Source organism: Lagenorhynchus albirostris, chromosome 7, assembly GCF_949774975.1.
Source record: "Lagenorhynchus albirostris chromosome 7, mLagAlb1.1, whole genome shotgun sequence".
Classification (NCBI taxonomy): Eukaryota; Metazoa; Chordata; class Mammalia; order Artiodactyla; family Delphinidae; genus Lagenorhynchus; species Lagenorhynchus albirostris.
In genome coordinates this window covers 112,318,937-112,346,926 of record NC_083101.1, presented here as the reverse complement: position 1 = coordinate 112,346,926, position 27,990 = coordinate 112,318,937, and the positions used below count along the sequence as shown (strand labels likewise).

Here is a 27,990-nt window from a genome sequence, read left to right as displayed (position 1 = left end):
TGATTCACACTTTCAATGTTATGTTTTGTCCCTTTATTTTTTAAAATGCAAGCATATATATTTATTTATTTTTCTTAGATAAATGGTAGCATGCTATACACACTTATACCTTGCTTTTCTCCCCCAAATGATACTGCATTTATCTCATTCTTTTTTAATGGCTACAGAGTTTTTCATGACATAGATGTACTGCAGTTTATTTAACCAGTACTATATTGATGAACATTTAGATGATTTTCAAATGTTTACTTAATGTTATATCTCATTAAACATTACAGTTATTCTTACTTAGAGGAAGAAGCAACATGAGGTTTATTGTTTTTGAAAGGAATGACCTACCTTCAATTCTAAAGAATGGTTAATATCTGTGATTGGTTGCTTATAATATAGAAGGAATAAAATTGCCGCGTTCAATTTAGAACTTACTGAGTCTTTTGAATGGAGCCTTGTGGCTTGAAATAGAGCAAATGTTTGAAATAGGCCAGATCATTGAATTCCGGCTGTAGCCCTCCCGTGGGATGAAGGAGCACTGAAGTCCTGGCCCGAGAATGTGGCTTTGTAAAGCAGCCGTGGTAGTAAGACAGAAGAGGTTTGGGCAAGTTAGGGATCGTTTCTTAGGAAGAGAGGAGAGACTTGCCCTCTTGTGTCTTAGAGTGAGATCTAGAAATCAAATCTGTTGCCGTCCCGCGAATCTTACCTCCTGCTCTGTATTTGTAGAGGACGTTTCTGCCTTCCACAGTGATGGGACCCTTCCCCTGGGATTGGAGTGCTCCTTTCTCGCATATTACAGGCCTACACATTTTGGCAGCCCCTTTATTCACATGACTGCTTTGTACTGCATTTATGGGCATAGTACTGTTATTCACTGACCTTACCTTTTAAAGACTATTATGTTCCACTTAACTGCTAGAAGCAGAGAATGAGCAGGGAATGGCAGACATTTCAAGCTATAATGTCTTATTTCTGTTAATATAAAAGATGTATACCAGCTAAGATTGATTCAGTTTAAAACAGTCTGTGTCAGACTTTATGTGGTTTGTGGACCCCTTTGCTCTCATCCTGTGGTTCTTGTTAAAAATACAGATTTCTGGGTAAATGCTTGTCATCTGGGTCACAGGTGTCTGACCTCCTGATTCTGCCCCAAACTCACTTATCCCATTATTTAGTTTAGAAAGTACTGTTCCATGTATAGTAACTGAGAAAATTGTTAGATTCTAGAACTCTGGCTTCTGCTCGTAGTTTGAAAAATGAAGCATAAACATTTCTAATTTCAGATCAACAGCAAAAAGAAAGAATCAGCATGGGAAATGACAAAAAGTTTGTATGATGCGTGGTCAGGATGGCTAGTAGTAACACTAACAGGATTGGCATCAGGTAAAGAAAATTTTTAATGTAACCCTTTTTTGGTTAACAGGATAATAAACGGTTCTCCCCTCCTTCTTGCAGTTTTTTTTCAGGTACTTTTCGATTTTTAGAAGCATTTGTTTCTTTCCTTCCAAAAAATCTTCTTAAATATAAGACTAGGAGGCAGGAGGCGCAGAGTTCTATCCTTGGCTCTGTCAGCGTACTTGTCTATCCAATTGGGGTGACCTTTCTCGCTCTGTTTCTTTATCTGTAAAACACATGGTTTGGACCAGATGATCAGTGAAGTATATTTTAATGTTAACATCACAGTAAATAGCTAATATTTATTGAGTGCTTCCTGTGTGTCATACACTGTTCCGAAAGCTTTACGTGTGTGTAAACCTCATGGCAGTCCTATGGTCTGAGTCTTAACAGCCGAGGGGACTAAGCACAGAGAGCTTAAGCGACTTGACCGAGGTCATGTAGCTAGAGAGTCGGCAGGGCACAGTCAGAGCCCACACTTAAGCTCCGTGTGGGCTGCACCGCGCCCAGAGGCCCTCTGGGTGAGACTTTAATAGCAGTTGAAGATGTGAAAACAAACACGAAGGGCTGTTTGACTTTCAGTTTCCACTGTGGAAGATTCTGTCCCCAAGAACACAAGGGAAAGTTAAAATTTGTGTAGAGAGTAGAGGCAGTCTGATACCCCTTATTGGCTGACCACTGTTTATGTGACCCATTGATCTTTTTATATGAGAAGGCCCTAGATTTTGACCATAATTTGTGTATTCTCTGTACTCTGTCAGTAAGATGATCTTGGTATATTTGATTTTCTGTTAAAAGAAAAAAAGAAACAAACCTGATAGTCTGTCACAGTAATTCATTAATGCCATGAGTTTCACTAATTCTAACGGATATTCCATTTTAATGAGCTTGAGATCCTTTGTAAATCTACGGATTAGGTTTCAGATTAAAAGACACTAGTAAAAACTATGACTTCACAACCTGAGATGAGCCCCTCCTGCCAGGTGGTTGTCTTTGGAAGATTCCAACACATTTTAAAAATCACAGTGAATTTTAATGATGTAAGTAGTTTTAATTTCAAGCAAAGAATAACAGTTTTATTTTAAAGAATAGCTATTTACACTTTTTAAAAAGTAATAGAAACTTATTTCTAATATGATTTGAAATCTTAAATTTGTGTAGTATTCTCTTTATGACCCTTTATTTGTAGGGAGTCCCCAGCTTTCCTTGACTCTTTTAACCTGATAGTTCTGGGCTCCCCAGAAATGGACTGCCTGTTTTCACCACCTCCAACATTTTTTCCAGGGGCATTGGCTGGTTTAATAGACATCGCCGCCGACTGGATGACTGACCTCAAGGAGGGCATCTGCCTTAGTGCACTGTGGTACAACCACGAACAGTGTTGCTGGGGGTCTAATGAAACCACATTTGAGGAGAGGGATAAATGTCCACAGTGGAAAACCTGGGCGGAATTAATCATAGGGCAAGCGGAGGTGAGTCTTGCTTTGTCTCAAAGTGAATTAATAATTGATACCGTGAAATGAGTCTCCAATTCATTTAATTATAGAATTAATCACGTTAGATGACTGCAGCTGCATTAAAGGAAAATAAAGAAAGAAATGTAATAGGATAGAATGGAAAATATGAGAATACGTTGCCGTGAGTAAAATGTAGGTACTGTTTCAAGAGGCTCTTCTATTAACTGCATAGTCACATACAAATCTGCTGGGTTATGACGTAAAATGTATTTCTTATTGTAGAAAAGAAGTGCAGTAGGAGCTGTGTAACCACAAAGTGCCGATTAACATAGTACATCACAATGGTTTGGGAAGTATGAATTATGAAAAATGTTAGTGAAAATAAGCCTTCTGACTGGAGATATCTTGCAAAAATGCCGAGATTTTTCTTTGTGGCATGACAGTTTTTAAATGAGTATTTTACTATTGTTGATGTTCTGTAAAGAACATTTCAGAAGTTAGAATATTATATTTTATATATATATATACATGGTTACATGGTAAGATATGGATATGTTTTTTAAATTTTGTCATAGCTGAATTTTAACACTAAAAATAATATATCTGCTGGTGAGATGGGCAGTATGCTGTTTCTCACTTAATCTTCAGGAGAATCGCAGCAAAATGAAATCTGAGTGTGAAGGTAGTTTTGTCTTCACCAACTGTTTCCAAAAAGTGGTTTGTGGGTTGGCGGAGATTGAAGTGCAGCCGAGATTCTTGGCAACAAGACTTTGAGGATCAGGATGAAGCTAGGAAATATATTAAATAGATGGTCTCCTTGGTACGTATACAAATATGTTTTTAGACTCTACTTAAATATTTCGTTCATGTAAAGCTTTTATTATTGTGGCAGTAAACCAGGAGCCTTCTACAAGTTTTACCCAAGCTGCTTAGGTGGCAAGCACTTGAATTAGTGGCGCCCGTAAATTAAGTTCATGCTATTGAACTGTTTGTTTCTTAGGGTCCTGGTTCGTACATCATGAACTACATAATGTACATCTTCTGGGCCTTGAGTTTCGCCTTTCTTGCCGTTTCCCTGGTGAAGGTGTTTGCTCCGTATGCCTGTGGCTCTGGGATTCCAGAGGTAAGCCATGCAGTGTTTAGTGTCATCAACATTTTGCAGTTGTGATACTTATCTTTTTGCCTGTAGGGGGGGAAAAGTAGTGGTTTTTCTGGGGAAGTGGTTTGTCTGTAATATGAAAAAGAAAATTTTTTAAATGTCAGCTGATAGTAGACATCGTTGAAAGAAATTCTTCCCCATACTCATTTCATTGTTTGCTGTGGAGGTTGATTTTTTTTCCTCACCACTAATTTCGCACATGACTAAACGAATATCAGCCCTGAGCTAAACATCAAGAACCTGGAAAGTATCTTGCAGCCTCAAGTTCTTTGGTGACTTAGTTGATGTTTTGCTCATATGAACTGGATCTGATTACGTTCATTTTCTTTTTATAACTATCTTTTAATTAGATAAGTTAATAATCCTTGAATTTGGCAGTTAACATTTATAACCCTTTTGTACTTTAAAATAAATATTTGATCATAGTGGGTCCATAGTACAGACTTCTGGGTTTTATTTTTTATCAACAGTGACTTAAAGAAGAATATACTTAGGATTGAACATGATGTGAACTTATTTCTTTTCTTTTCCCTTGTTATTTTTCTGTCTCAAATAAGTTACTAGCTCTTTCTAGTGCATTGCTTTTAAAAACAATTTTAGTGATTTTAAAGCTGTATTAATTAAGAATATCTTTAATAAGGAGCAATGCTGTGTAGTATTCAGCAGTTGTCACTCATCCTTCTTAATATATAGGAAAATATTACACATTATTACAGTACTCTGAGAAGGCACAATATCTTTAAAGGCAAGATATCTTTATTTCTGACACAGAATGTCTGAAATGTATCTAAATTTATTATATGTCTGTAACAGAAATATCCCACTTTACCATTTGCTGGTTATGTAATTATACCCCTTGCATTGAAATCCGTTGCCCCTTAACATGGCCTGGTATTTTAGTTTTGTTCATGAGATAGGGTTGCCTTCTATCCTTGCTGGGGAAGAGAATTAGAATACGTTACAGATTTATTACATAGAGCGTAACAGTTCAAGCTTTCAGAAAATGAATTGTGAATCTTTCCATTGTCCATCAAAATTTGCAGGGTGAGTAAAACAAGAGAGTAATCTATTAGTTAAGGTCTCATGTTTCTTACAGGAAATTAAGCTGCCTTGATTTTTCCTTTGTAGATTAAAACTATTTTGAGTGGATTCATCATCAGAGGCTACTTGGGAAAATGGACTTTAATGATTAAAACCATCACATTAGTACTGGCTGTGGCATCAGGTTTGAGTTTAGGGAAAGAAGGGCCCTTGGTACACGTTGCCTGTTGCTGTGGAAATATCTTTTCCTACCTCTTTCCCAAGTACAGCACAAATGAAGCCAAGAAAAGAGAGGTAAGCGTCTTCTGTTGTTTATTTGACAGACGAACATCTGTTCCATAGACTTAATCAGTGAAGAATCTCCTAGTGTAAGGATCACATTGGATACATTCTGTATTCAGATTACAATTTTAATGTGTTCTGAATGATCTCCAGAATCTGTCTGGAGTCCATCCCCAGTGCGGCTCACTCCTGTATTTCAGGGAGGTTTAGATGGCCTGGTGTCGTTGGTTTCAGCTGCATTTCACAAGGATTTGCATTTGTTTTTGCTTTGCCTGACACCTCTCCTCCTCCGGAGTGTTTCCCAAATGTAACATTGTTTTACTCCTGTTTCTCCGGATCAGAGTTTCTCCTGGGGTGGGCCATCTCACCAGCTGTTTTCCTCTGGAGGAGGTTTCTCATGCCCAGTGGGAAAGGTGTGTCATCTCACAGAGCTCTCTGGCACCTTAGGGAAGCTCGAAGGGTCTTTAACCTCCTGAGGTTACATCAGAGATTCACGTTAAGGGGATACAGGACTTCGTCTTGCCTGAGATCTTCTAGGAGACCTTTAAACTTGATATATCATAGAGTTCCCCTGAGGTTTCTAGGTTGGTGTGGATATTTTCTAGAAGAAAAGTGGGCTCCTGGGACCTTCTTATTAGCTCTAGACTTTGGGAGCCCAGTCCCTTCCTGTTTCCCCAGTCTCAACTGCATTTGTCTACCCAGTGCAGTTCCTTTACTTGCTATTGTACCTTGCCATTTGTGGAGTACGATTTTAATTTTTATTTATTCATTATAAGTACAAAAATTTATTTATTAGAAGATATTATAGAAATTAAATTCACCCAGATTTTAATGTGCACACTGTGAAGATTAGTAATGTTTATGACATTAACTTGATTCTGACACCTTGGCGCGTAAATGACTAGAGTTCACACGTTAGTTGAAAGCATTTAGGCTTCGTATTTTGGCCTTCTTCCCTTGACCACTTCCTTGACGTGTTTAAATTAAGTGAATCTAAGATATTTATGAAACAGACGAAAACATCTGTGACTTTTAAGTATGTGGGTGCTAGCTTGATTGTAAAATTCTATTATATTAAACATAGAATCAGAGAATTCAGTTAAGTCTGTTGTCTGCAATCCTGTTGGTGGAAAAAAACACAAAATAGTAAGTTAGATTTGCTCTCCCTCCTCCTCCAAATAAGCAGTCTGCCTTCTAAAGCCGGGTACAATTTAATTAAAACAAGTATTTGTTCATTTTTAATTTACCAACTACTGACTGTGGAGCCTGACTATGGAGTTCGTGCTCTTAACACTTACAATTTAATTTTTATTATTTCAAATTTCTCTTTCAGAGATGTCAGAATTCACCATTTGAGGAAATGCTTTGGTAGCCTCAGATATTTACTGGAGTAAAGTAGTAAAAGGAATAAAGACTTAGAAAAGTACTTGATTACCAGTAGATGCCCAGTGACTTGATATGTGTGTTTGGCTTCGCCCTGGTGGGAGGTGGGCAGCGTTCAGTGGCCGCCTGGGGACTGGAGGGAGGACCGTGAGTGCTGTTTCTTCCTTGCTGTGACCTGTGCTGGGCGTGCGCCCTCGGGTGGCCATGGTTTGTACCCTCACCTGAGGCTCCCAAGGGGGCAGTAGCGGACTCTTCAGAGGACTTAGGGAACTGAACCTGTAGGGAGCTCGATAGGTTTTAAGTTCCCTGGACATTTCACTAGGATGTGGGCTAGAGTAATTATTAATGATGCAGCAGTGAGCTCCAAAATCTGAAGAAATAATATCCTGTTTAAAAACAAACAAACAACTCTCTCCACTGGTCTCTCCACTCGTGTCCTCAAGCACACATCTCGAAGGTTGTCTGTGGTCATTGCCTTTTCTTTACATCCTGCTTATTACATTGGTGTATCTCGCACAAATGTGTTTTGACTGGATATTGAATGTAAGAGTGACCTTTCAATTAAAGCAGAAGAGAAGAAAATCTTTTTAGAAGAAATGTTTGTCTTTGCTTGGAGAGAGGGAGACGTGTGAGTTAAATTCAGAAGGGCATTTTGAAAACATGAAGAATTTGTGTTTGGTATATTTCAGTTTATAAGAACATGTGAAATAACCCGCATCCTCTTTGTAGGTGCTATCAGCTGCCTCAGCTGCAGGTGTTTCTGTAGCTTTTGGTGCACCAATCGGAGGAGTTCTTTTCAGCCTGGAAGAGGTAGGTTAAAAACAACCACCACCAGCAATTAAAATTATGTTTAATTACCATTGCACGTGTATTTCGGCACACTTTTCAGTTTTATAGCTAGTGTAATAGATACAGAATTTGCTTTTAAGTTTTCAAATTTATTTTCATACTTATTTTTCACTCTTCCTTACATTAAAAAGTCATGAAAAGTAATATGTATGTTCTTTATTGAGAAAAGTCTTTCAAAATATTATTCATGTATAAAAGGTTAGTGATTATGTAAAATTTAACTTTGTTGAAGATAATTAAGGGTAAGCACAGATAGAAAATATTGGAAACCATCCTTCTTGGCTAAATTATAGCCTTGTTTTTATTTAAAGGTTTGTAATCAGTTTCTAAGTCATCTTTTTAAGTTTTTCTTGTGTGATTATTTCTGTGGCAGTTATTGATGTTTAAGGAAATAATCCTAGTCGCTTCAGTGGAATATTTTGTTTTTGTGTTCTCACTGGTGCTTAAGAGTTTTTACACATTTACACAAAAATGTGACTTAGAAATGTTTAAAATTTACTTTTCTCTCCCAGTTGTTTATGTCCTTCTTTTTGCTTTAATATCTAAGAGGGAAATTAAATACTTCTTTATGAACTAACAGGAGTTGGTGGTGGTACATTTATTCTTAACTACCATGATTGAATTGGCATTGAAGCTCATTTTAAAAATAACACAAGGCTAGGTATCTTAAATAATTAGTAGACATTTATAATCAGTTGATACTGTGAATTAGTAATGATGTGATAGCCAAAGTTACTAAATAGTGGTATTTTTCTTACCACGCTAAAATCCATTATATATACATTCTAGCTGCAGCAAAATTTAGAGTGTTGATATTTACCGTTCAAGTTATAACATATCAGAACTATCTTATAAAATTACAGCATTAATTTTTCTTTTCCATTTTTTTTTAGGTTAGCTATTATTTTCCTCTAAAAACTTTATGGAGATCATTTTTCGCTGCTTTAGTGGCTGCATTTGTTTTGAGATCCATCAATCCGTTTGGTAATAGCCGTCTGGTCCTTTTTTATGTGGAGTATCATACACCGTGGTACCTTTTTGAACTGTTTCCTTTTATTCTCCTCGGGGTATTTGGAGGGCTATGGGGAGCCTTTTTCATTAGGGCAAATATTGCCTGGTGCCGCCGACGCAAATCCACCAAGTTTGGAAAGTATCCTGTTCTCGAGGTCATCATTGTTGCAGCCATCACTGCCGTGGCAGCCTTCCCTAATCCCTACACGAGGCTCAACACCAGCGAACTGATTAAAGAGCTCTTCACAGACTGCGGCCCCCTGGAATCCTCTTCTCTCTGTGACTACAGAAATGACATGAACGCCAGTAAAATCGTTGATGACATTCCTGATCGTCCAGCAGGCCTTGGAGTATATTCAGCTATATGGCAGTTATGCTTGGCACTCATATTTAAAATCATAATGACCGTGTTCACTTTCGGTATCAAGGTAGGTGCTCCCGTGAGGTGATATGTAAGTAGTCTTGGCGTGTTCAGCACTTGTATGTGGAATGAGAAGTGAAAGTTTTATCTGAAGATGGTTGCTTCGTAAATGTAGGCTGAAAGAGTTATCTTTTGGGTTCAATTTTTAGTAACGAAAAGAAGAGTTTTTTAGGAGATATTGTTGAGCGTGGTATCTCTTGCTGGGTTAACAACTTACCCCAAACCCAGCAGCTTAAGAGAACCGCTTACTGTGCCCTTGATGTTGGGTCAGTAGGATGGGAAGGTCTCAGCTGGGCATATTGTGTTCGTGGTCAGTTCCACGGTTGTCATCAAGACACGGCTCGGCTGGTCATTTCAAAGCCATTCGTGTGTCAGGTACCTGGGCTGAGCAGGTTCAGACAGCTGGCCTCCTGCACTGCCTGTCTGTCTCTGGTTTTTCCCTCGTGGCAGCCTCAGGGTGGGTAGATTCCTCACATGGTGGCAGTTCAGGGTCCCCAGAGCATGGTTCCAAGAGGACCGTTTCTAACCTAGGCAAGGATGTCCTGCAGCACACCTCCTGTTAAGTCCTGTTTCTCTGTGCGGTCACAGAGGCCCCGGGTTCAGGGAGGGCACACACACTGTACCTCAGAGTGGGAAGGGGTGTCAGAGAATTGATCATCATGTTTTAAAACCATTTTTAGTAGCTTCCTGTTGCTACTGTGACAAATTACCACTAAATCACGTACATTTATTACAGTTCTGGACTTCAGAAATCCAAATTGGATCTCCCTGGGCTAAAGTGAAGGTGCAAACAGGGATTTACGGAGGTTCTGGGGGAGAGTCTGTCTTCTTGCCTTTTCCAGCCTCCACGTGCCTTGGTTCCTGGCCCCCTTCCTTCATCCTCAGAGCCACGGCTGGTCAAGTTTTTGCTTTATCTCAGCATTCTGAACTCTTCTAAAGCCTTCTTTCACATTTAAAAAGCCTTTGTGATTACTTCAGGCCCACCCATATCTTCGGGGTAATCTCCTGTTTTCAGGTCAGCTGATTAAACAACCCTGTGGCAGACGATTCCCAGGAATTAGGGTGTGGGTGTTTGTGGGGAGCCCTGGCTCTGCCTCCTGTATCGCTGTGGGATGTTGGCTGGAGAGGGCCCTGTGGGCTCAGAGCTCAGTCACTAGGCCTGGGGGCACCAGGCCTTTCCACCCGGGGTTTCAGGCAGCTAGGCCTTGTGCCCTGGGACATTGCTTCTTTTGAATTTAGGAAAGTGAGAATAACATTCATCAGTTAGTCATTTGCCAGAGATGTAATTCTTATGATCGTCAGTGATGTGTGTGGGAATCAGATGTCTGTCCTTCGGACCCTTGTTCTTTAAAGGCCGGCCCCTGCGGCTATGCAGCTGCTACCATTCACTAGTGACACAGCACTGTGAGCCACGGGAGGACAGCTGCAGCTCAGCAGACTGCAGCGGCAGCAGCCTTTGAACCACCGTCTCTCTCTTCTGTTGTGCTCTGCCTTAGTCTGCTGGGCGTAAGGGTTAAGTGATAGAAAAGCCCTGAAGTTTCCCCTTTTTTCATGGTGAATCAAGTTAGAAGAGCCACTAAAGCCCCCACTTCTGCAGGGAGTTTGCTCTGTAAATCCAGCTTTCTCCCGCGGAAGCCAGAGGCAGCGGGCAGGCCGCCAGGGCCCACGTTGCCCTCCACTCTGGCTGAGGGCATACCTGGTGGGAGAGTGAAACGTCTGTTTTGATCCCTTCTACGTGCATATTCTTTTCATGACCTGACACAGTCGTCAACACATATTGCTCTGTGCTGGGCTCGTTTCGTGCCCGGCAGGTTGGAGCTGTTGGTCTTTTAATATTGGTTAAATAGTTGGTCTGTACTGTTCCTGGTTTCCTCACTAAATTGAATCAAGAAAACTGTGCGCCTTTTAATCATTTCACGTATGTGTGTATGTAAGGGACTGGCATGAAGAGACCCCTGAGCTAAAGGAGAAATAACTCTTGGGTCACCTTCTCTTTGGGCTGGGGAGTGTGGGTTGTTACTTTGTAACTGAGCTGGTGGGATTGTTGCCCTTACAGTTAGAACAAGGGTTTGCTGTAGTTCCCTTTGCACCAGGATTTTGCGTTGTGCCTCAAGGCGTAGACCGTAGGTCTGGAGCAGGTGCGCGGAGGACGTGCCTCACCGAGCGCTTGCCCCGTTGCAGGTCCCGTCCGGCTTGTTCATCCCCAGCATGGCCATCGGCGCGATCGCCGGCCGCATCGTGGGCATCGCAGTGGAGCAGCTGGCCTACTATCACCACGACTGGTTCATCTTCAAGGAGTGGTGTGAGGTCGGGGCCGACTGCATCACCCCCGGCCTTTACGCCATGGTCGGCGCGGCCGCGTGCTTAGGTAACGGGGCCCCGCGCGTGCGCGCGTGTGTCTGTGGCTGAGAGAGGAGCGGGGTGGGGGAGGAGGGCACGGGGAGGCACGTGGCCTGTGCGGCACTGGTTTTCATCTCGCCAGCCCCTGCACACTTGTTAATGCAAAGCCGTAGGAGCAGTTAACATCTTTTTAATATCGCGTGATGCTGTAGGGCAGAAAACATCTCACTACAACAGAGGCTTGATTTGAATCCTGGCCAAGGAGGTGTTTGTTTTTTCGTTGTCGGGGTGCTTGCCTTACCTGCAGCCCCTCTAGCGTGGTTCCTGGGTTAGCACTCAGCAGAGCTTCGGGGTACCTTTACTCCGCCTCTGCAGAGGTTCCCCGTCAGCCTTAGTAGAAGGTCCTTTAAGATGCATTTACAGCCGAAGGAGAAAGCTAACTAGTGTTCTAAGGCAAAGAAAAACAAAATGTCTGCATTACATTCTTAAGAGTTGTCCTCTTGGACATGAAAAATCATTATTTTATTTTATATTTAAAATTTCAACTAAACTTTGGTTATAATATTTAATTATAATTGGTATTTTGACTCAGTTTTGTTCAGTGAGCCAGAATTGTGTAGTTATTGATCTTCCAAAGTGTAATATTAAATGAAAGAATCGTTTTCTGCAGAGCAGCAAGCAGGCATCCACTTTGTGATGAGCGCCGCGCGGCGAGCGGTACAGAAAGAAATGTGAGCGTGGGCCCTCCCCTCGCGAGACGCGGGTCGGGGGACAAGGCCTGCGCTGGTTAAACGGAGGAGCACCGCACGGGGCGATGGGCCCCAGCGCAGGAGCGTCGTCATGGGCCCTGCGGGGATCCAGAGGGAGGGTGGCGGCAGGGGCTCTGGAAGAGGAGCAGGGTTGGAAGGAGCTGCCTTTGTTGAAGAGGAGAGTGGTGTGCAGGCAGCGGGGTCGGGACGGGTGAACTCGGCACGCGGGGGCCTTTGGAGAGCCTGGCAGTGTTGGAGTAGAGAGTGCATTTTGACCACCTTGGGAAAGAAAGGTGGATTGGTGAGAAGGAGGCAGTGACTTATGTCAGGATGAATTTCTATTTGGAATCGGTCAGGTCCGTGGCAGGGTTGTGGCTTTGCCATTTTTAGTGGGATGATTTTGGGAAAATTCCTTTACTGCTTGATTTTTATCTTTCTTGTCTTTAAAATGGAAATAATAACTACTTATTTCCTACAGTTGTTTTTGAGGATTATGTAAAATAAAATGCATATAAAGCTGTTTGCACAGTGCCTGGTAAAATACGTGCTTGGTTAAAAAAATAAAAGCCTCTGTAAACCACCTAGGGCATGCCTGGCATGGTGTAGATACCTAATATATAGTAGGTTCTTTCTCCCTTCTATTGTTAGGTTAAAACACAAAAAGGAAGAGCTTTAGCTTCGCACAGTATCAACTGACATGCCCTGGTAGGTTTTTGAGCAAAGGAGCAACATGGTGAAAGTAGCACTTAGGGAAGATTAACCTGGGGACGTGGCTTATAATGTGGATGGAAGGTAATGGGACCCGCAGTCAGGGAGGTTAGATGAAACAGTGCTCACATTCAGGAGCCGAGACTTGAGGGTCTAAGTGGGTAATAGTGAGAATACTGAGAAAGGGGCCCCTAGACAGATGTTTGCAGAGCACATCAGCTAGGACTAGGTGAGAGTCTAAATGTTGGAATAGAGTAAAGGGATGAACCGGGAGTGGCCACTGGGTTGTCAGGAGGAGTGTGTTGTCTGGTCCTGGAGTTGGGGGCCGGGATGGGAACTCTCTGGGGGAGAAGAGGGGTTTGGCTTTGAGTGTGTGGTGGTTTCTGCGACCGTGGGTCCCCCAGAGTCTTCACAGTTGGAAATGAGACCAGCGTAGCCGGAAGATAAGGTGTGGGTAGCCAGAGACATGGGACAGACACAGCGTGGGTGGAGGGGCCTGGGTCAGGGAGGCCTCAGCAGAGAGCAGGGTTCACAGTGGTGATCTGGTAGGTACCTGGAATAGTTCAGGTGAGTTTTCTAAGCGGGGGCATTACACTGTTAACAGAAACCGCAAGGCGTCAGAGTGTTTTATTCATTTTGAAGAGATTTAGAGGGGAGAAATGTATTAATTTAATATTCTACCCACGAGTTTAATTTGTAAATTGGTAGTAAGCAAATTAGCTATGATGTGCTTCACCAAGTTCTTTAAGAATTATTTGTAAGCTTTTATAGCGGTGAAATTATGTCTTTGTGATAGCAGTAAACCAAAATGGCAAACTGTATTAGTTGGCCAGCTGTGATTTTTTTTTGTCTGAAGTAAACCAGTTTTAAAATGTTATTTTAATAGTCTTCTGTGTTATGAACAAAGAAGATTGGTTTCTCTAGATCTTATTAAAATAGCGATGATCCTTTTCACTAAGTTCTGTTTATAATTTGTGACCGCCTGCCTAGTGCAAAAAGTCTACCACCGTGGATTGATGAGGACCCTGCCCTTCCTGACCTGTGGTCTTATTTTTTTCAGGTGGTGTGACAAGGATGACTGTGTCCCTGGTGGTCATTGTTTTTGAGCTCACTGGAGGCTTGGAGTATATTGTTCCCCTGATGGCCGCAGTAATGACCAGTAAATGGGTTGGAGATGCCTTTGGGAGGGAAGGCATTTATGAAGCTCACATCCGGCTAAATGGATACCCTTTCTTGGATGCAAAAGAAGAATTCACTCATACCACCCTGGCTGCCGATGTCATGAGACCTCGGAGGAGTGACCCTCCCCTGGCCGTCCTGACCCAGGACAACATGACCGTGGATGACATAGAAAACATGATTAACGAGACCAGCTACAACGGCTTTCCTGTCATAATGTCCAAAGAGTCTCAGAGATTAGTGGGATTTGCCCTCAGAAGAGACCTGACAATTGCAATAGGTACCCTTTTAAAGAACTACGCACACATATACGTCTATCTACGGCTCTGTCTGTTGGTATCTAGATACCTAGGTGGATGAGTATAAATATATAATAGGTTTCTGAAAGAAAGGAAAGCTATAAAATTTAATTGGTTGGGTTCGTGGGGACAAGTGGTGTATTTTATGTCTCGTAGTGTCTTAGGTTCTTTAGGAAAGGAATTTACCCTTCCGTGGGATGTTTTCCAGCTAAATACTATTTTATCGTTTGCTTTGGCATTGTTATCAGGGACTGGAGTCCGGCTCTTTCTTTTCTCACTCAGATAAGTCTTGTTAACTTGACAGTATTCATAATAGCATGTTACATAAGGCCTTAGTAACTGCCGAGGCATACAGCTAAACACCTTCTTGTAGTTAATAAAGTTGGCTTGTTTGAATGCAAGTTACTGAAAACTCCATCATCTTTGGTCTGTCTCATGTCAGATCCATAGGGTTTTGCTTTTTCAATTTTTGGATGTAGATTTACAGTATTAACTTGTAATATATAGTTTAAAGCAGCGGTCCCCAACCTTTTTGGCACCAGGGACCGGTTTCATGGAAGACGGTTCCTCCATGGACGGGGCGGGTGGGTAGGGGTGGAGGATGGCTCAGGCAGTGATGCGAGCAATGGGGAGTGGCCGATGAAGCTTCGCTGGCTTGCCCATCGCTCACCTCCTGCCGCGCGGCTTGGTTGCTAACAGGCCATGCGCCGGTACCGGCCCGTGGCCCAGGGGTTGGGGACCCCTGTGATAGAGGGTATTTTCGTCCAGCCATTGCCTTGATACTCCTGGTGTTCAGTAGAGGACTCGGAGCTGAAAATGTAGAGCGTTCAGCCTGTCCCCAAAGGTCATTCCTGTGAGCCCGTCACCTCCCTCCAACTTACCTCTGTGGCCAAAGGGTTGTAAAATATTTCAGTTCTTGAGCCATTTGAAGAAGGCAGCCTAGATGGTGTAGATGGGCAGCATATCTCAAGGCAAACTGGAAGCTCTCAGTTTACAAGAGCTATTCAAGCAAAAAGAAGAAAGAAAGAAAAGAAAAGAGCCTATGCAGAATATCCAGTTCAGCTAAGGAAAAGGCTGCAGCTTTGGGAGACTTGCTCAAAGCCTAGCATTCCCTTGAGCTAATAGACTGGTAGTTGTCCGAGTGGGCGGAGTGTGTGTTAGATGTGGCGGCGTTCAAGTGTTTTAGCCTCTGAGCCATCACCACGGCTGACCTACAGTCGGAGAAGAGTTTCGCTGTCCACATTGCTTACTATTACGTTGTAATAGTAAGCAAAAAAGAAAAGGGTCAGAATTTTGGAATTTATGTAGAAATTTAAAGGAAAAACCCAGGTTTTTAAAAGATAAAGTGGTAAAGTTAAGAATTATTTATATTCCCATTGATTCTGTGGACATATTTTTAAAAGTTGATTTTATTACTGTCTTGAGAAATAGAACATTGGGGATAGCAGATAATGTCAGTTTAAGGGAAATAGGGGTACTTTAGATGTGTGAAATAGCAACTCATGTCATCAGAAGGGTTAGTCACAGCATGATTTTCTTTAACACACCTTAAATATTTGCCAACATATATTTTGGTAAAGTTTTAGTTTTTGAATGGGAGAAATAGACCTGTACACTAGAGTTTTGTATATAATATGTAGTGTATAGATATTTATATAAAATAGTTTATCAAAGGACCGAAAGGAATGCTTGAATAGATTGTGAACTATATACTATGTCTGGGGGTGGAAAACTCAAGATTTTAAAAGAGCAGTTTTCTCCAAATTTATTTATAAACTCGGCATTAAATTTTATGTTATATCGTTAAAAATCTTTTTTTATTTTATTTTATTTTATTTTTGGCTGCGTTGGGTCTCTTGCTGGGCGCGGGCTTTCTCTAGTTGCGGCGAGTAGGGGCTACTCTTGGTTGTGGTGCGCGGGCTTCTCATTGCAGTGGCTTCTCTTGTTGCGGAGCACGGGCTCTAGGGCGTGCGGGCTCCATAGTTGTGGCACACAGGCTCAGTAGTTGTGGCTCACAGGCTCTAGAGCACAGGCTCAGTAGTTGTGGCGCACGGGCTTAGTTGCTCTGCGGCATGTGGGATCTTCCCGGATCAGGGCTGGAACCCGTGTCCCCTGCATTGGCCTTAACCACTGCGCCACCAAGGAAGTCCCTTTTTTTAGTTTGTATGTAGATAGTACATTCACGTAGTTCAAATTTGAGAAGATTAAAAGTTTATAGTGATGAATTGCCATACAGAGAAAGAAAAAAAAAGGTATATAGTGAAAAATCTCTCACCCATGACCTCGTAATCCCCAGTTTAGCTCCGTAGGCAACTGTCTCCTTGGCTTCTTACGTTTTCGGTAGGTATCATTCTCTGCCTGTGTAAGTGTATACGTTTTCTCCTTTTTTAAAAAACAAGTCATAGCATGCTACCCAATACATGCTGTTCTGTGTCTTGTTTTTTTCACTAAACAATGTTTTCTTGGACGTCTTTCCAAATCATTTTATTTTTAACAGCTACACAGTAGTCCACTTGAGTGGATGTACTGTGGAATACATCATGATTTTTTAAATCTGCTTCCCGCTGATGGACATTTAAGATGTTTTCAGCCTTGCTGTGATAAAAATTGCCACCTCACATATCTGATAACCTTGTGTACTTGACGTTTTGCCTATGCAGATGTAGGGAAGTACTAGAAATGGAATCGCCGGACCAGAGAGTACTGCATTTGTAATTTTGTAAGGTATTTTCAGATTGCACGAAGTTGTGGTTCTGTCATGGACTCTCACCAGGAGTAGATGACAGTTTACTGTGTTAAAGTTTAGTCCAAATGGAGAGACATTCCTCCTGCATCTTTTTTGTCCAGATGTAAAAGTGAGGCTGAATGCTTTTTTATAGATTTGTTTACAATGAAGCATATATTTAATACTACATTTATAGTGTGAATTGAATCATCTTTCCTGTTTTCCACCTTAAGGTATAAAAGCGTACTTGCTCCTTTCTGATGATGTGCTAGGAGCTGTGAGTTTTACAGGGAGATTCTTAATGCATGAGAACTCGAATACCGTTGACATATTGAACACGGTTAGAAAGGTACATGGCGCAGTGACAGTTAGGCTGCTCCCCTCGTACTTTTCTCCTGCCCCCTCAGGAGCTTCTGTTCAGAGTAAAGCTTTAGCTTGTGCACCTGGGAGAGAGGATCTGCTGAAGGTTTGCCCCATGGCAGTATTATCAGCCTTAGACTGTGAAACAGCGTTTACTCAATAATCCGAACTGCAGTACATGGACCAGCCTTTTGTTTATCTCTTTGTAGGAGTTAAAATTAGCTTTGTACCTGCTCAGGTAGTTGAAACACCATTTTATGAGTATAGAGACTTTTTTGGTTTATGAAATTAATACAAATGAAATTAGTACAAGTGAAAGATCCCTGAGGGATGTTTTTGGAACCTGTCACTCCCAGGTTTCACAGAGCAACTGTCCTCCATGCTAACAGCACCTCCGTTCCTCCATTCACAAGCCATTAGCCTGATGCTTCTATGGGCCAAAAGCAGCTTAATGAGCGTTTTTCAGAAGTCATTTCTGTCAGTTGCTGGTGGGCTTTCTTCTTCTCCGTGCCCTTCTCATGCTTCCGAGGTGCTTTAGGCAATCCTAGCGCTAGAACGTCACTGACCGTGACAGCACAGTGAAGCAGGGCCTTGCTGGACGGAAGGAGAAGGCGTTGCGGTGTGTGTTTATGAGCTGGGCTCACTGCTCATGTAGGGCTGATGCTTGTTATTTTGGCTTACATATTTTTGTGGCAAAACTCATGTTCAGAATGTGTTCAGTATGACAAATAGGATATTTGTACACACAGCTTTGGATTCATACTAACGAGGAGTGTAAGCGCTTTCATTTTGCTTGTGTGTTCTCTCCCTTTCGCGGGTTTCCTTCTCCTCCCCACGGTCTCTCCCCCTCCTCTGCCGTTTTCTGCGTCCTGGCCACCTGTTGTCTCACAGTTTGAGAGGTGGCAGAGAGGAAGTAGGCACAGGACAGGAGCACTTGAGGCGGAGCCCCGGAGAGCGGGAATGAACGGAGCCTGTGCAGATAAACCTCGAAAGTCGGTTGGTGTCCGTTACGTGTGTAACTGTACTTGCAACCCACCTCATGACGCACCTAGAAAATCAAGCTTGAACATCAGAAAAGAGGAAGAACTAGCTGGTTCACAGGGGTAGGATAGACAACACGGTCCAGGCAAGGATGAGGTTCCCGTGGTCCCGCCTCCAAGGCAGGAGGAGTGGCCCACGGCACAGGCAGGCCTCTTGGGGGTGCGTTCCTGTAGTCAGTGGTGCTCTCGTTACTTGTGTGCCTTTAAAAGCCCGTATTCCCAGTATGCTTCCTTGTCCCCCAAAGTTAGACCACAGCAAAGAAAATTATACCATGATATAATTATACCACAAGTATTTTATTTGCATGAAGATGATTTGTTATTGGTGGATCCTAATTCTGTCTAATTTAAGAAATTGCTAAATGGCTTTTCAGTCCATTTTTTTCTTGGTTAGGAAGAAGGGAAAAGAAAGAGGGGACCGAAAGGATACGTATATTTATTGTTTTAAATCTCTGAATAAGCAGGTTGTCCTGAAAACAAAACAAACAAAAGAAAACCTATCAATTTTTAATTTTTGGTCTTCTCTGTCTCTTCAGAGAGTGCCAGAAAAAAACAGGAAGGGATAGTGGGCAGTTCCCGCGTGTGCTTCGCGCAGCACACCCCGTCCCTCCCAGCAGAGAGTCCCCGGCCGCTGAAGCTCCGCAGCATCCTTGACATGAGCCCATTCACGGTCACGGACCACACGCCCATGGAGATCGTGGTGGACATCTTCCGGAAGCTGGGCCTGCGGCAGTGCCTGGTCACGCACAACGGGTGAGTGTGCTCGGCCCGGCCGCCGCCAGCCTGCGGGACGCTCTGGGGGAGCCCGGTCAGCCCCATCGCCCTCCCCGGGAGGGGGTCCTCGGAGTCCCACTTAGCAACGGCGAGCAGAGTGTCAACTGCCAGGTCTTTGCCAAAACAGGAAGTGACATTTCTCAGGAGCACTTCGGAGCTGCAGGGAGCCGGGGCGTCATGGTGCGGGGTGGGCGGGGCCCAGCTGAGGGTGTTTCCCCGCTTAGAGGGCGGCGGAGCCCGCGGCCTGCAGCACCGCGGCACCCTGTTCTCTTCTTGTAAGTATGCCATGGTTAGAGTATTCGTCTCCAGTACAATAATGGCTTTCTAAATGTTTTGCTGTTTACTCTTTGCTTTATCGTGTAATGAGGGAAATCATATATAATTAAACGAGGTTTGTGAATTAGGTGAAAACCTTTTGCAGACGCTTTGTCTCTGCTTTTCTGTGGTTTCCATCCACAAATCTTTTGAATAAGGTGCTGGCCGATGAACACCAGCGCACTTAAAATGTATAAATTGATTTCTCTGTCCTTTGCACGTAGACTGGCCGTGTTTCCCCACGGTAGGAGTGTGGGGAGGTATGGCCTGGCGGGTGTCAGGCAGCGTGGAGACGCACTGCGGGCCCGCCTCAGCGCACAGGCCTCAGCCCGGCGTTGCTCCCCTGCTCCTGGGCTGGCATCTGCCTCCTGCCCTTTCTCTCCGGGCCCCTTGATCCCTACTGTGTGGCTCTTCCCACTTGGAATCCTCAGGCACAGTGTTTTACCTGCAGGCTGATGACAGCAAGGCTGGACTGTGTGTAGACGGGATGATTCCCCTGCGCCGCGTGAGGCTCCTGGAAACACCGCACACTTAGAGGACCCAGCGGTTTAACAAACGATCCCGTAGGGACAAAACACACGACCCCTCTGTAGAGAAAGGAGGGAAAGCGAACACCTCCCGATGGGACACCTCCTTCGAGTTTCTCGTTGACCTCTGTGGCCCCCTGCACAGAGGTGGTCGTCAAGGCTGGGGAGATGTGTCCAGGCACGCGGCCAGCATGGCGTAGCTCAGGGGTCAGGTAGCCTTCCAGCTTGGAAGCCCAGCCTCTTGCTGCTTTATGTGGTGGTTGACCCATAGAGTCTGTCTTCTTTCTTTGTGATTTCTTAAACTACTGTTTTCTTGGACAGTATATTAGCCTGTATTGGGTTAGGAACAGAAACAGAAAGCTAGAGAACTCGATCCATGATTGGTGTTTCCACTGTGCCGACCAGCTAAGATTAAGTCTAGGTAAGAGGAAATAAATCATTTGAGGGATGCAGCTCTTGATCAAGGGCAGGGAGGCTGACGATCAAATGCCACAGATACTGATGGGAGAAGAGATGTATGTTGTAAAATAACTACTTTCTTCTGTTTAATGTTTGATTTAAAGAGTAATGGTACCAGACTTCATTGTTTAAAAAGCTTAATAAGAACCCGCTAAATGGAGTTACCTTATCATGAAGGTTTGGGGTCCTTTTAGTAACGAATGGCTCACTTGGAAGCCTAGCTGAGTGAGTGGGCTTATTAAACGTTGACCTGCTCTGTGTTGCTCTCTGTGCCTGGCGTGGCTTGTCCTCCTGTGTCATAACAAGTGTGGATGTCCTTCTCCAGTCCCGGTGGAGCATGTCACAGGCTGTGTGGGTTCATGCCCGTCGTGCACTCTGCTGACGGAGTTCAGGTTCTCAGCAGCACGGATGCTGGAAAGGAGTGAAGGGGTGGGGGGACAGCTGATGAAGATCTTACCTGATCCCGCCTGTTTGTAAGAAAGCGTGGGGTGGGAGGTGGCTTTTTATGTTTATTGGCCTTGATTATATTTTCCTTACTTCTGTCCTTCAAGGAAAATAGATTGGTAGATAAAAGAAGAGAGCTCATCTCTTCTGCATTTTAGTGGAGAGTCTAACGGTCAGTATGTTACAGTTCATACTGGGTCCTTCGAGGTGGAAAATAACTATGTATTTGGGGGGAAGAAGACCTGAGGAACCTAGACGCTGAGATGCAAGGAGAAAGTGAGACTAGGCAGGTGTCTGTCAGCGTTGAAGATTCCCCACGTTTTGTATTCTGATTAGCAGAATTTCTCAAAATCTTTTAGTCTCGGTGGAACCAGCAGGATGTTAACTAGAATGGCTCAAAAAAGAGGTCCGTGACCATATGCGTTTGTAAAGTGTTGGATTAAATACAGTTGAGGTTCTTTACTGTGGAGCTTCTCAGAGGGGGGTGAACAGCAAACTTGGTTTTCCAAACGTGCACCCTTTAGGGGAGAAAAACGGGAGCAGAGGAACTCCTGGAACTCGTGTTTCTTGGAAACCAGTATTGATACTTTGGGAAGATGCTGGGTCATGCCCTGTTTACTCTGACGTCATTGTTCGCCCCCCACCACCACCTTCAGGGAACAGAAAATTGTTTCCTATGTGAATCACATTTTGCATTGATTTTCCTTGCACTTCTGAAAGTAATAAAGCAGCACTGAATTTGCCCTTATTACTCTCAAATCTCTTTTCTCCAGTAACTAAAGAAAGGAAATATGTGTATTTCCTCCTTTTTAGGGCTGTTACTTGGTAAATACGAAGATTACTTTAGAAGTCTATAAATTTGCCATTGTGTCTTTAATAAACTCGTGACTGTCCTCCCTGTGTACCTTGCGGTTTGGCAGAGTTTACTAACACAGTAACTGAAATTAATCATTGTATGTAACTGGGTAGAAAAGAATGAGTAAGAACTAAACTGCGATTCTTTTACTGAATTGTCAGGATGCTCACATTTCTTGATTCCAGCTATAAATGCAAGTGAAGTGATGGTTTTTGTCTGTTTTACCTCAGACATTTAGTCAGAGAAGAACATCTACTGAGTCAGTGTTTATTTTATGTAGTGCATTTTTTGAGCCTTTTGGAGGGAAACTGGCTCCCATGCTCTGAGTTAGTTAGTTAGTTTTTCAGTTAGTTTGTCTTTGTTCTTAAGGAAAAGTACGTTATTTTAAAACATAATGAGAAAACATTAGCAAAGCACCTGTTTCTGGCTTCCCCATTCCCTACCCTCCGTTTGCCGCCCCGCCCCAGCACCCCCTAGTGACTGCTTTATAACTGACGTCGGTGGGGGACCAGAGCCTTTGACGGAACGAGGTCCCCTGTGACTTCTCCAGGAAGTCAGGACGGTCTGAGGCAGCGCCATACAGAGCTGACTTAACCGGAGCACAGGGACATCCAGTCACCCTGAAGGGCACGCTGGACGGGCTTTCAGAATTCAAAGATTAAAGCGTTTTAGGGTTCTTGACATTCGCTGTCTGTATTGCCATACGTTGTGGTTGAAGTCATTCACTTCCATTTTAAAGCCAGTTACCAGAATTTTGTTTTAATGATTAAAAAGCAGTTGAATTATTTTCAAGTACCCTCATGAGAATTTGTTCATCATCTTGCTTGATGTTATAATAATGATATTAACCGAGAAATAATCATTATTTAGAGAAAAATGTATAAAATCAAAAAATCATTTTTATTAAGCTTATTTTAAGAAGCAGAATTCGGCAGGTCCTGAAAATCGGGGAGCGCATGTATTAGTCAGCTTTATTTAGTGTGCGTTTTCTTTCATTTTAATTCCAAGTAATAGTCACGGGGTTTCTTAAGGAGGCCAGAGCCTGAGGAGCCCGGGCCGCCTCTGCCTTTTCCCCGGCGGGGTGGGCCCAGCGAGGAGGGCCGCGGGCGACATTGCAGAAATGAGAGAAGCACTCTCCTCTGTGGGAAGGACGCTGCAAATGCAACTCCATTTCAGAGTTTCGTAGCTGTGTTAGATGTTGTTTCTTTGTACTTTTTTGTAGTCATCGTCATTGTGTGCTTTTGATTTTTAATTTAAAAAGACTAACCACCCACCAGTGTTTCAAATAGGATCTTGTCACTTTGGAAAGTCAGTAGAATTCATGCCGTGGGACCTGGGATTTCAGATCATTTTTGTGTTTGTTTTCCTAAAGCTCATGAAAGCATTCTTACGGTTCATGTTTTAATTTTTTCTCGCATTCTCTATCATTATGATTGGAAGCTCCTCCCGCCTAAGTTCTCCCGCAGTCATTAGCATCACGTGGTCTGTTGCAGGAGCGTCTTGGGGATCATCACCAAGAAGAACATGGTAGCGCACCTGGAGGAGCTGACGCGGCGCGCCGAGCCCCTGGTGATCACGCGGCTGCTCCCCAGACCTGGGGGTGGGGGGCGTGCTGTGACGTGACCGGGCACACGCCGCCAGACCACCGGGGCCGAGGCGGGAACCTGGGGGCTGTGACCGTCCCGCCCCCGCACGCCCGCAGTCTGTCCGCGAGGCTGGGGGCGTGTCCAGGCCCCACCGTAGGGAGGGCCAGCGGGTCCCGCCTCCCGTCAGGGTCTTTCCTCGGATTTGGGGCCGTAGGCAGTGTGGTCGGCGGACGAGTGAACCCTCTTGGACGTTCTTGCGGCAAATACGTGCCCTTGAGGACAGCCCGCTCTGCTTACAGTGTCCCCCAGCCCCACCCCGTCTCTGTCTTGTTCCCTGGTCTTTGGCCGTCTGGTGGGGACTCTGGCTCAGACGTGGTTGTCACCGGCCTCCGTTCTCTGCCGTACCCGCAGAGTCCTGGGGCGTGGGCCCCGGTGCCCTTCGGAGGCTGTTTCTAGAACGCTGTCAGCAGCTTTGAGAGCCATGTGCGGTGGTTCTAACTGGCTCTCTGTCCCAGTGGGGTCATGACTGGAGATGATTTTGAATCATCTGTTAAGTGGCCTGGCTTTGGCAGTTACTGCCTGGAACTGCCTCGCCCTGCAGTTGCCATCCCTCCGTGAGGCCTGTCCCAGTCCAGCACCGATCAGGCACCCCTGTTGTGCGCTAACCCTTCACAAGTATTTCATGCATCCTTTTTAAAAAAAAGCTACTAACCAGAATAGTAAGTAGCTACCCATCCATTCTGCTTTCTGCTTCATCTATAATCGTCTTTTAGGACTCCTTCTTGACGTTTTCACCTATCTCTCAGTGTAAGCATTAACAACTCAGACTTTCATAAAAGCACTGTATCTTAACTTTTTTGACCAAAATCAAAAAAGGAAGACATTGACGACCGTACTAGAAATTCGGGTTGTCTCAGAGATTTATTCTTGGGATTCTGAAGTTTGGGATTGAAATTCTGTGTTGGCCATTTTATATGCATTTTATCTCAATTGTATGTGCTTTCGTGTAGATTCTGCATACAACTGGGCAATCCTTAAGTTATTTTTTTAAAGTTAGTTCATTTTGGCTTTAAAAAAAGCGGAACATTGAGGGGATTTGGTCACCAGACACTTCTTTCTTGATGCGGTGGGAACAAATTTCCCTTCTCAGGTGGGGTCAGCGTCCTTTCCTGTCCGACATCCCCCCGTCTTTGTCCCTTTCTCGCCGGCACACGTTACCCAGAGTGGCCGTGCTTCAGGGGGGCCCAGTCCTCAGGCTCGGGGAAAGGACACCAAGCTGTTAGTGACGTCGTACTCGCTATATCCAAGGATGGGTGCTGGGTACTTAATTATCTTTACCAGTAAAATGCTTTTAGAAAATACAGAATCAGGCTGCTTGCTTTTGCTCTACTCCTGTCAACAAAAAGGGTTTAGCTATGGATTTAGCTCCTCTTTTCTTTTCCTTTTAATTTTAACGGCAACCTTCTGTTTATCCTTTTCAGACGCCTCCTTGGTATCATCACAAAAAAAGATATCCTCCGTCATATGGCCCAGACGGCAAACCAAGACCCCGCGTCCATAATGTTCAACTGAGCCCCGTGACGTCAGAGGGAGAGGAGGCCGGGGAGGAGGCCCGCCTGCTGAGCAGCACCACGCTTTAACCCCCTTCAAAAAAGGAAGTAGAAAAGCCGGGCTGCTGCAACATGGTTTGCAGTACTGCTGGTGGAATGGAGGAGTTGTTTGGGGAGGGAAAGGAGACAGAGAAGGAGGCGAGTGAGTATCTCCCATCCCACGAGGGGGCCACGTGGTGTGCTGTCTGCGCTGGATGCGCTCAGCCCGGGGTGCGGCCTGGGCCTCCCTCCACGGGGAGGGCGGCCGAGCCTGACCCCGGCCCCCGGCCTGCTCTCCAGCGCCGCAGAGACGTGCCTGTTTCGGGAGGGATCCCTCTGAATCGAGCCATCTCTAAGACTACAAGGTCTTGCCCTTTTTTAATCAAAACTTTTCTGTTTAACTCATGAAGTGTACAGTTAAAGCATTACCTTTCTACATTCCGGACGAGCTTCTCCCTCTCCCCACCGCCCCTTCTCTCTCGCGCTCTAACAAAGCCTCTGTAAGTCGGTGTGCCCTTTGGAAGCAGTCCTTTCTCATATTGAGATGTACTGAGGTTGTACTGAGGTTTCACACAGAAGAAGGGAGTGTTTCTTGTGCCCTTAACCCTGTAGTTTGCCCCATCATGAGATGCTGGGTGCAGTCACGTGTGCGCCGACAGGGGCCCATGGCACCGGGAGGACCTCCACGGAGGAGAAATGAGCTCTCGCTCGGGTGCCGTGTGGTTCAGAACCTACAACGGTGAACTTTACTTGTGAGGGTAAACAGTTTTCCTTTTTGCTTTTTTTTCCGCCCCTCTCTGACTTTATGGATAATGTGACCTGGTCGTATTCAGATTTTGTTTCTAAAACTCCTATAATACACAAGTACTGTTGAGCGTAAGGAGACAAGACGCTGCTTCTTTGACAGTGACGAGAAGGAAGAATTCTGTTTAGCTGCACCTGGTATGAGTTGCATGTTTAAACACTGGAATTTTCTTTTTCTTGAAATTAGATCAGTCTTTTTCTTTTCTTTTCTTTCCTCAAGGTGTTTTACTGCTGACGCTGAAGAAGAAATGTAATTCATAACTTGCACTAAATGTATATTTCTTTCTTAAAAATTTACCATTCTTATTTATATTTTTATGGATTAAAATTTATAAAATACAGATCAGTTAATATTGCACTTAAGTAATTTTACCTTTTTAATGTGATTTTTGTAGACTAATTCAGACTTAGAAATATGGAGATACGAACAAAGTTTACAGTGGGAACAAGGGTTTAAGATGTGGTTATGGTTATTTCTCTGCGATCAGATGCGTACGGAAACCTTTTCTGATCTTTCACTGCCATCCCCTGGGTTGTCTTCTGACCTGTCCATTTTGACTCATTAACTGGAAGCTGAAACACTACATATTATTTTGCAGATTAAAACCAAAAGTTAAACACTGTTAACCTTTAAAAGAAAAATGAAATGAAAACAGTAGAATTGCAGAGGTGGCAGTTAAAACGTTAATCTGAACAGAACCTGTGAATCTTTGCATAGGTCGCGTCCAGGTGTCCAGTGACGTTTTGAATCCACACTGCACTTTTTTGCAGGATGAGTTGAAAATATACTGGGATGTGTTTGGAATTGTGGGTTTTGGAACTATCTGACTTAATCGTGGTCTTAATTCACTATTGGCAAAGGCAGTTTACTTGAAGCACTGGCCTAAAAATTCTGGATTATGTATATTTGGAGGCAAAAATGAATTTTTACGGGCACATTTTCTGAAACATAACTGGCAATGAGCTGTTTTTACATTTTAGCAGTGGTTCTTCACTTCCTGGTTCTTAATATATCTGTAAGATCTGTGAGATCACGGAAGATCTTTACGGTCTGCAAGGTTTATAAGATCATGAGGCCAGATTAGAGTGACAGTTGAGAGTTGAGCAAAATGTTAGGAATTTCGTGAGACCTTCTGAGTTTTGCTGTCTGCCTGCAGTTAGTGTTTTGTCCCCGTTCCTCCCCCCTTGGCCGCCTCCAGGCTTTCTTCCTGGTGTCTGGAGGGCAGTCGTTCCTGAATGATGGTCCTGTGCGTCTCCCCTCGACCTGTCATCCGTGCATTTGCCCCCGAGAGGCGCGGCCTCGCTAAGTCACACGTGGCGTGGATTTTGTCTCCCACGTTTCCTTTCCGATTTCAGGTCCTGCTTCAGAGACTGACATCTCGGGTGGATGTTGATTTTCTTCTCGGTGTGTCCGCCCTGCTGAGACCGGGGGTGGGTGGGCGGGGTGTCTCCAGTGTGCTCTTGGTTGTCTGCGTCACTCTGTTCCACTTTTCCTTTTGGTACGTTGGGGTGTGTCTGCTTTTCAGCCAAAGGAGGGAACACTGGAGACCATGAGATCGATGTGCCTGGCTCATTGGCGAACAGATTGACCGATGTGGGTGGAGCGCCTCATTTGAGTACCCTTTTAGAGAAGGTATGATGAGAATGGGCAAGGGTGTCAGCATCTCTTCTTATTCAGCATTGTTTTCAGTTTTGGCTCATGAAGAATGCTTAGTTTGTTAATCTGTGATGTTGCCTAGAGCTGTATTTATCTGTTTTTATTTATACTCATGTAGTAAAGCTGCATATCATTACAGTAAAAATGGTTACTGTGATGAGTCAATCAGAAACTCTATTAAAATCTGTATGACAGTGTGTGGTTTGGCCTTTGATTCCCTGTCACCGTCCCCCGCGGTCACAGCCGTGGTGCAGCCTCCAAGGTGGGGGAGGGTCGTCCCGCGTCTCTCGCGTTACAGGGCCGGTGCTGTCCTTTGCAAGCAGGAGCGACAGGGGGACAGACGCTGGGGTAACAGCGGGTGGACGTACCAGCGATGGGGTCGGCGGCGTCTGCGGGCCTGCAGAGAGATGGCTCAGTTTGCTGTCACACCCCTGAAAGGAGACGCGTGAGTCAGCGGCACCGTGTGCTTTTAAGAAAGAGTGTGGAGGTTTGCTGACAGAGCTGCCTGCGAGGAGGTGGTGACAGGTGCGCTGTGGAAAGGCCTCCGAGGTGTCCGGCGGGAGGAGCCCGGTCCCCACGCGCCCGGTGGG

General features: G+C 44.2%; 1 protein-coding gene across 6 annotated transcripts in view; it reads left to right on the top strand.

The window, feature by feature from the left end:
* CLCN3 (chloride voltage-gated channel 3) overlaps positions 1-26,084 on the top strand; it is an 81,786-nt gene extending 55,702 nt beyond the window's left edge. For 4 of the 6 annotated variants that reach the window (XM_060155829.1, XM_060155828.1, XM_060155830.1 and 1 more), the window contains 10 exons: positions 1,275-1,374; positions 2,671-2,858; positions 3,844-3,966; positions 5,131-5,337; positions 7,438-7,518; positions 8,451-8,996; positions 11,171-11,357; positions 13,847-14,245; positions 18,926-19,142; positions 24,832-26,084. In XM_060155829.1, the coding sequence (XP_060011812.1) occupies positions 1,275-1,374; positions 2,671-2,858; positions 3,844-3,966; positions 5,131-5,337; positions 7,438-7,518; positions 8,451-8,996; positions 11,171-11,357; positions 13,847-14,245; positions 18,926-19,142; positions 24,832-24,922 (2,139 nt within the window). In that variant the 3' untranslated portion in view covers positions 24,923-26,084. Of the gene's footprint in view, positions 1-1,274; positions 1,375-2,670; positions 2,859-3,843; positions 3,967-5,130; positions 5,338-7,437; positions 7,519-8,450; positions 8,997-11,170; positions 11,358-13,846; positions 14,246-18,925; positions 19,143-23,257; positions 23,334-24,831 lie in introns of all 6 variants that reach the window. The other 2 variants (XM_060155834.1, XM_060155833.1) reach the window with 2 other exon arrangements.
* The last annotated feature ends 1,906 nt before the right edge of the window (positions 26,085-27,990 follow it).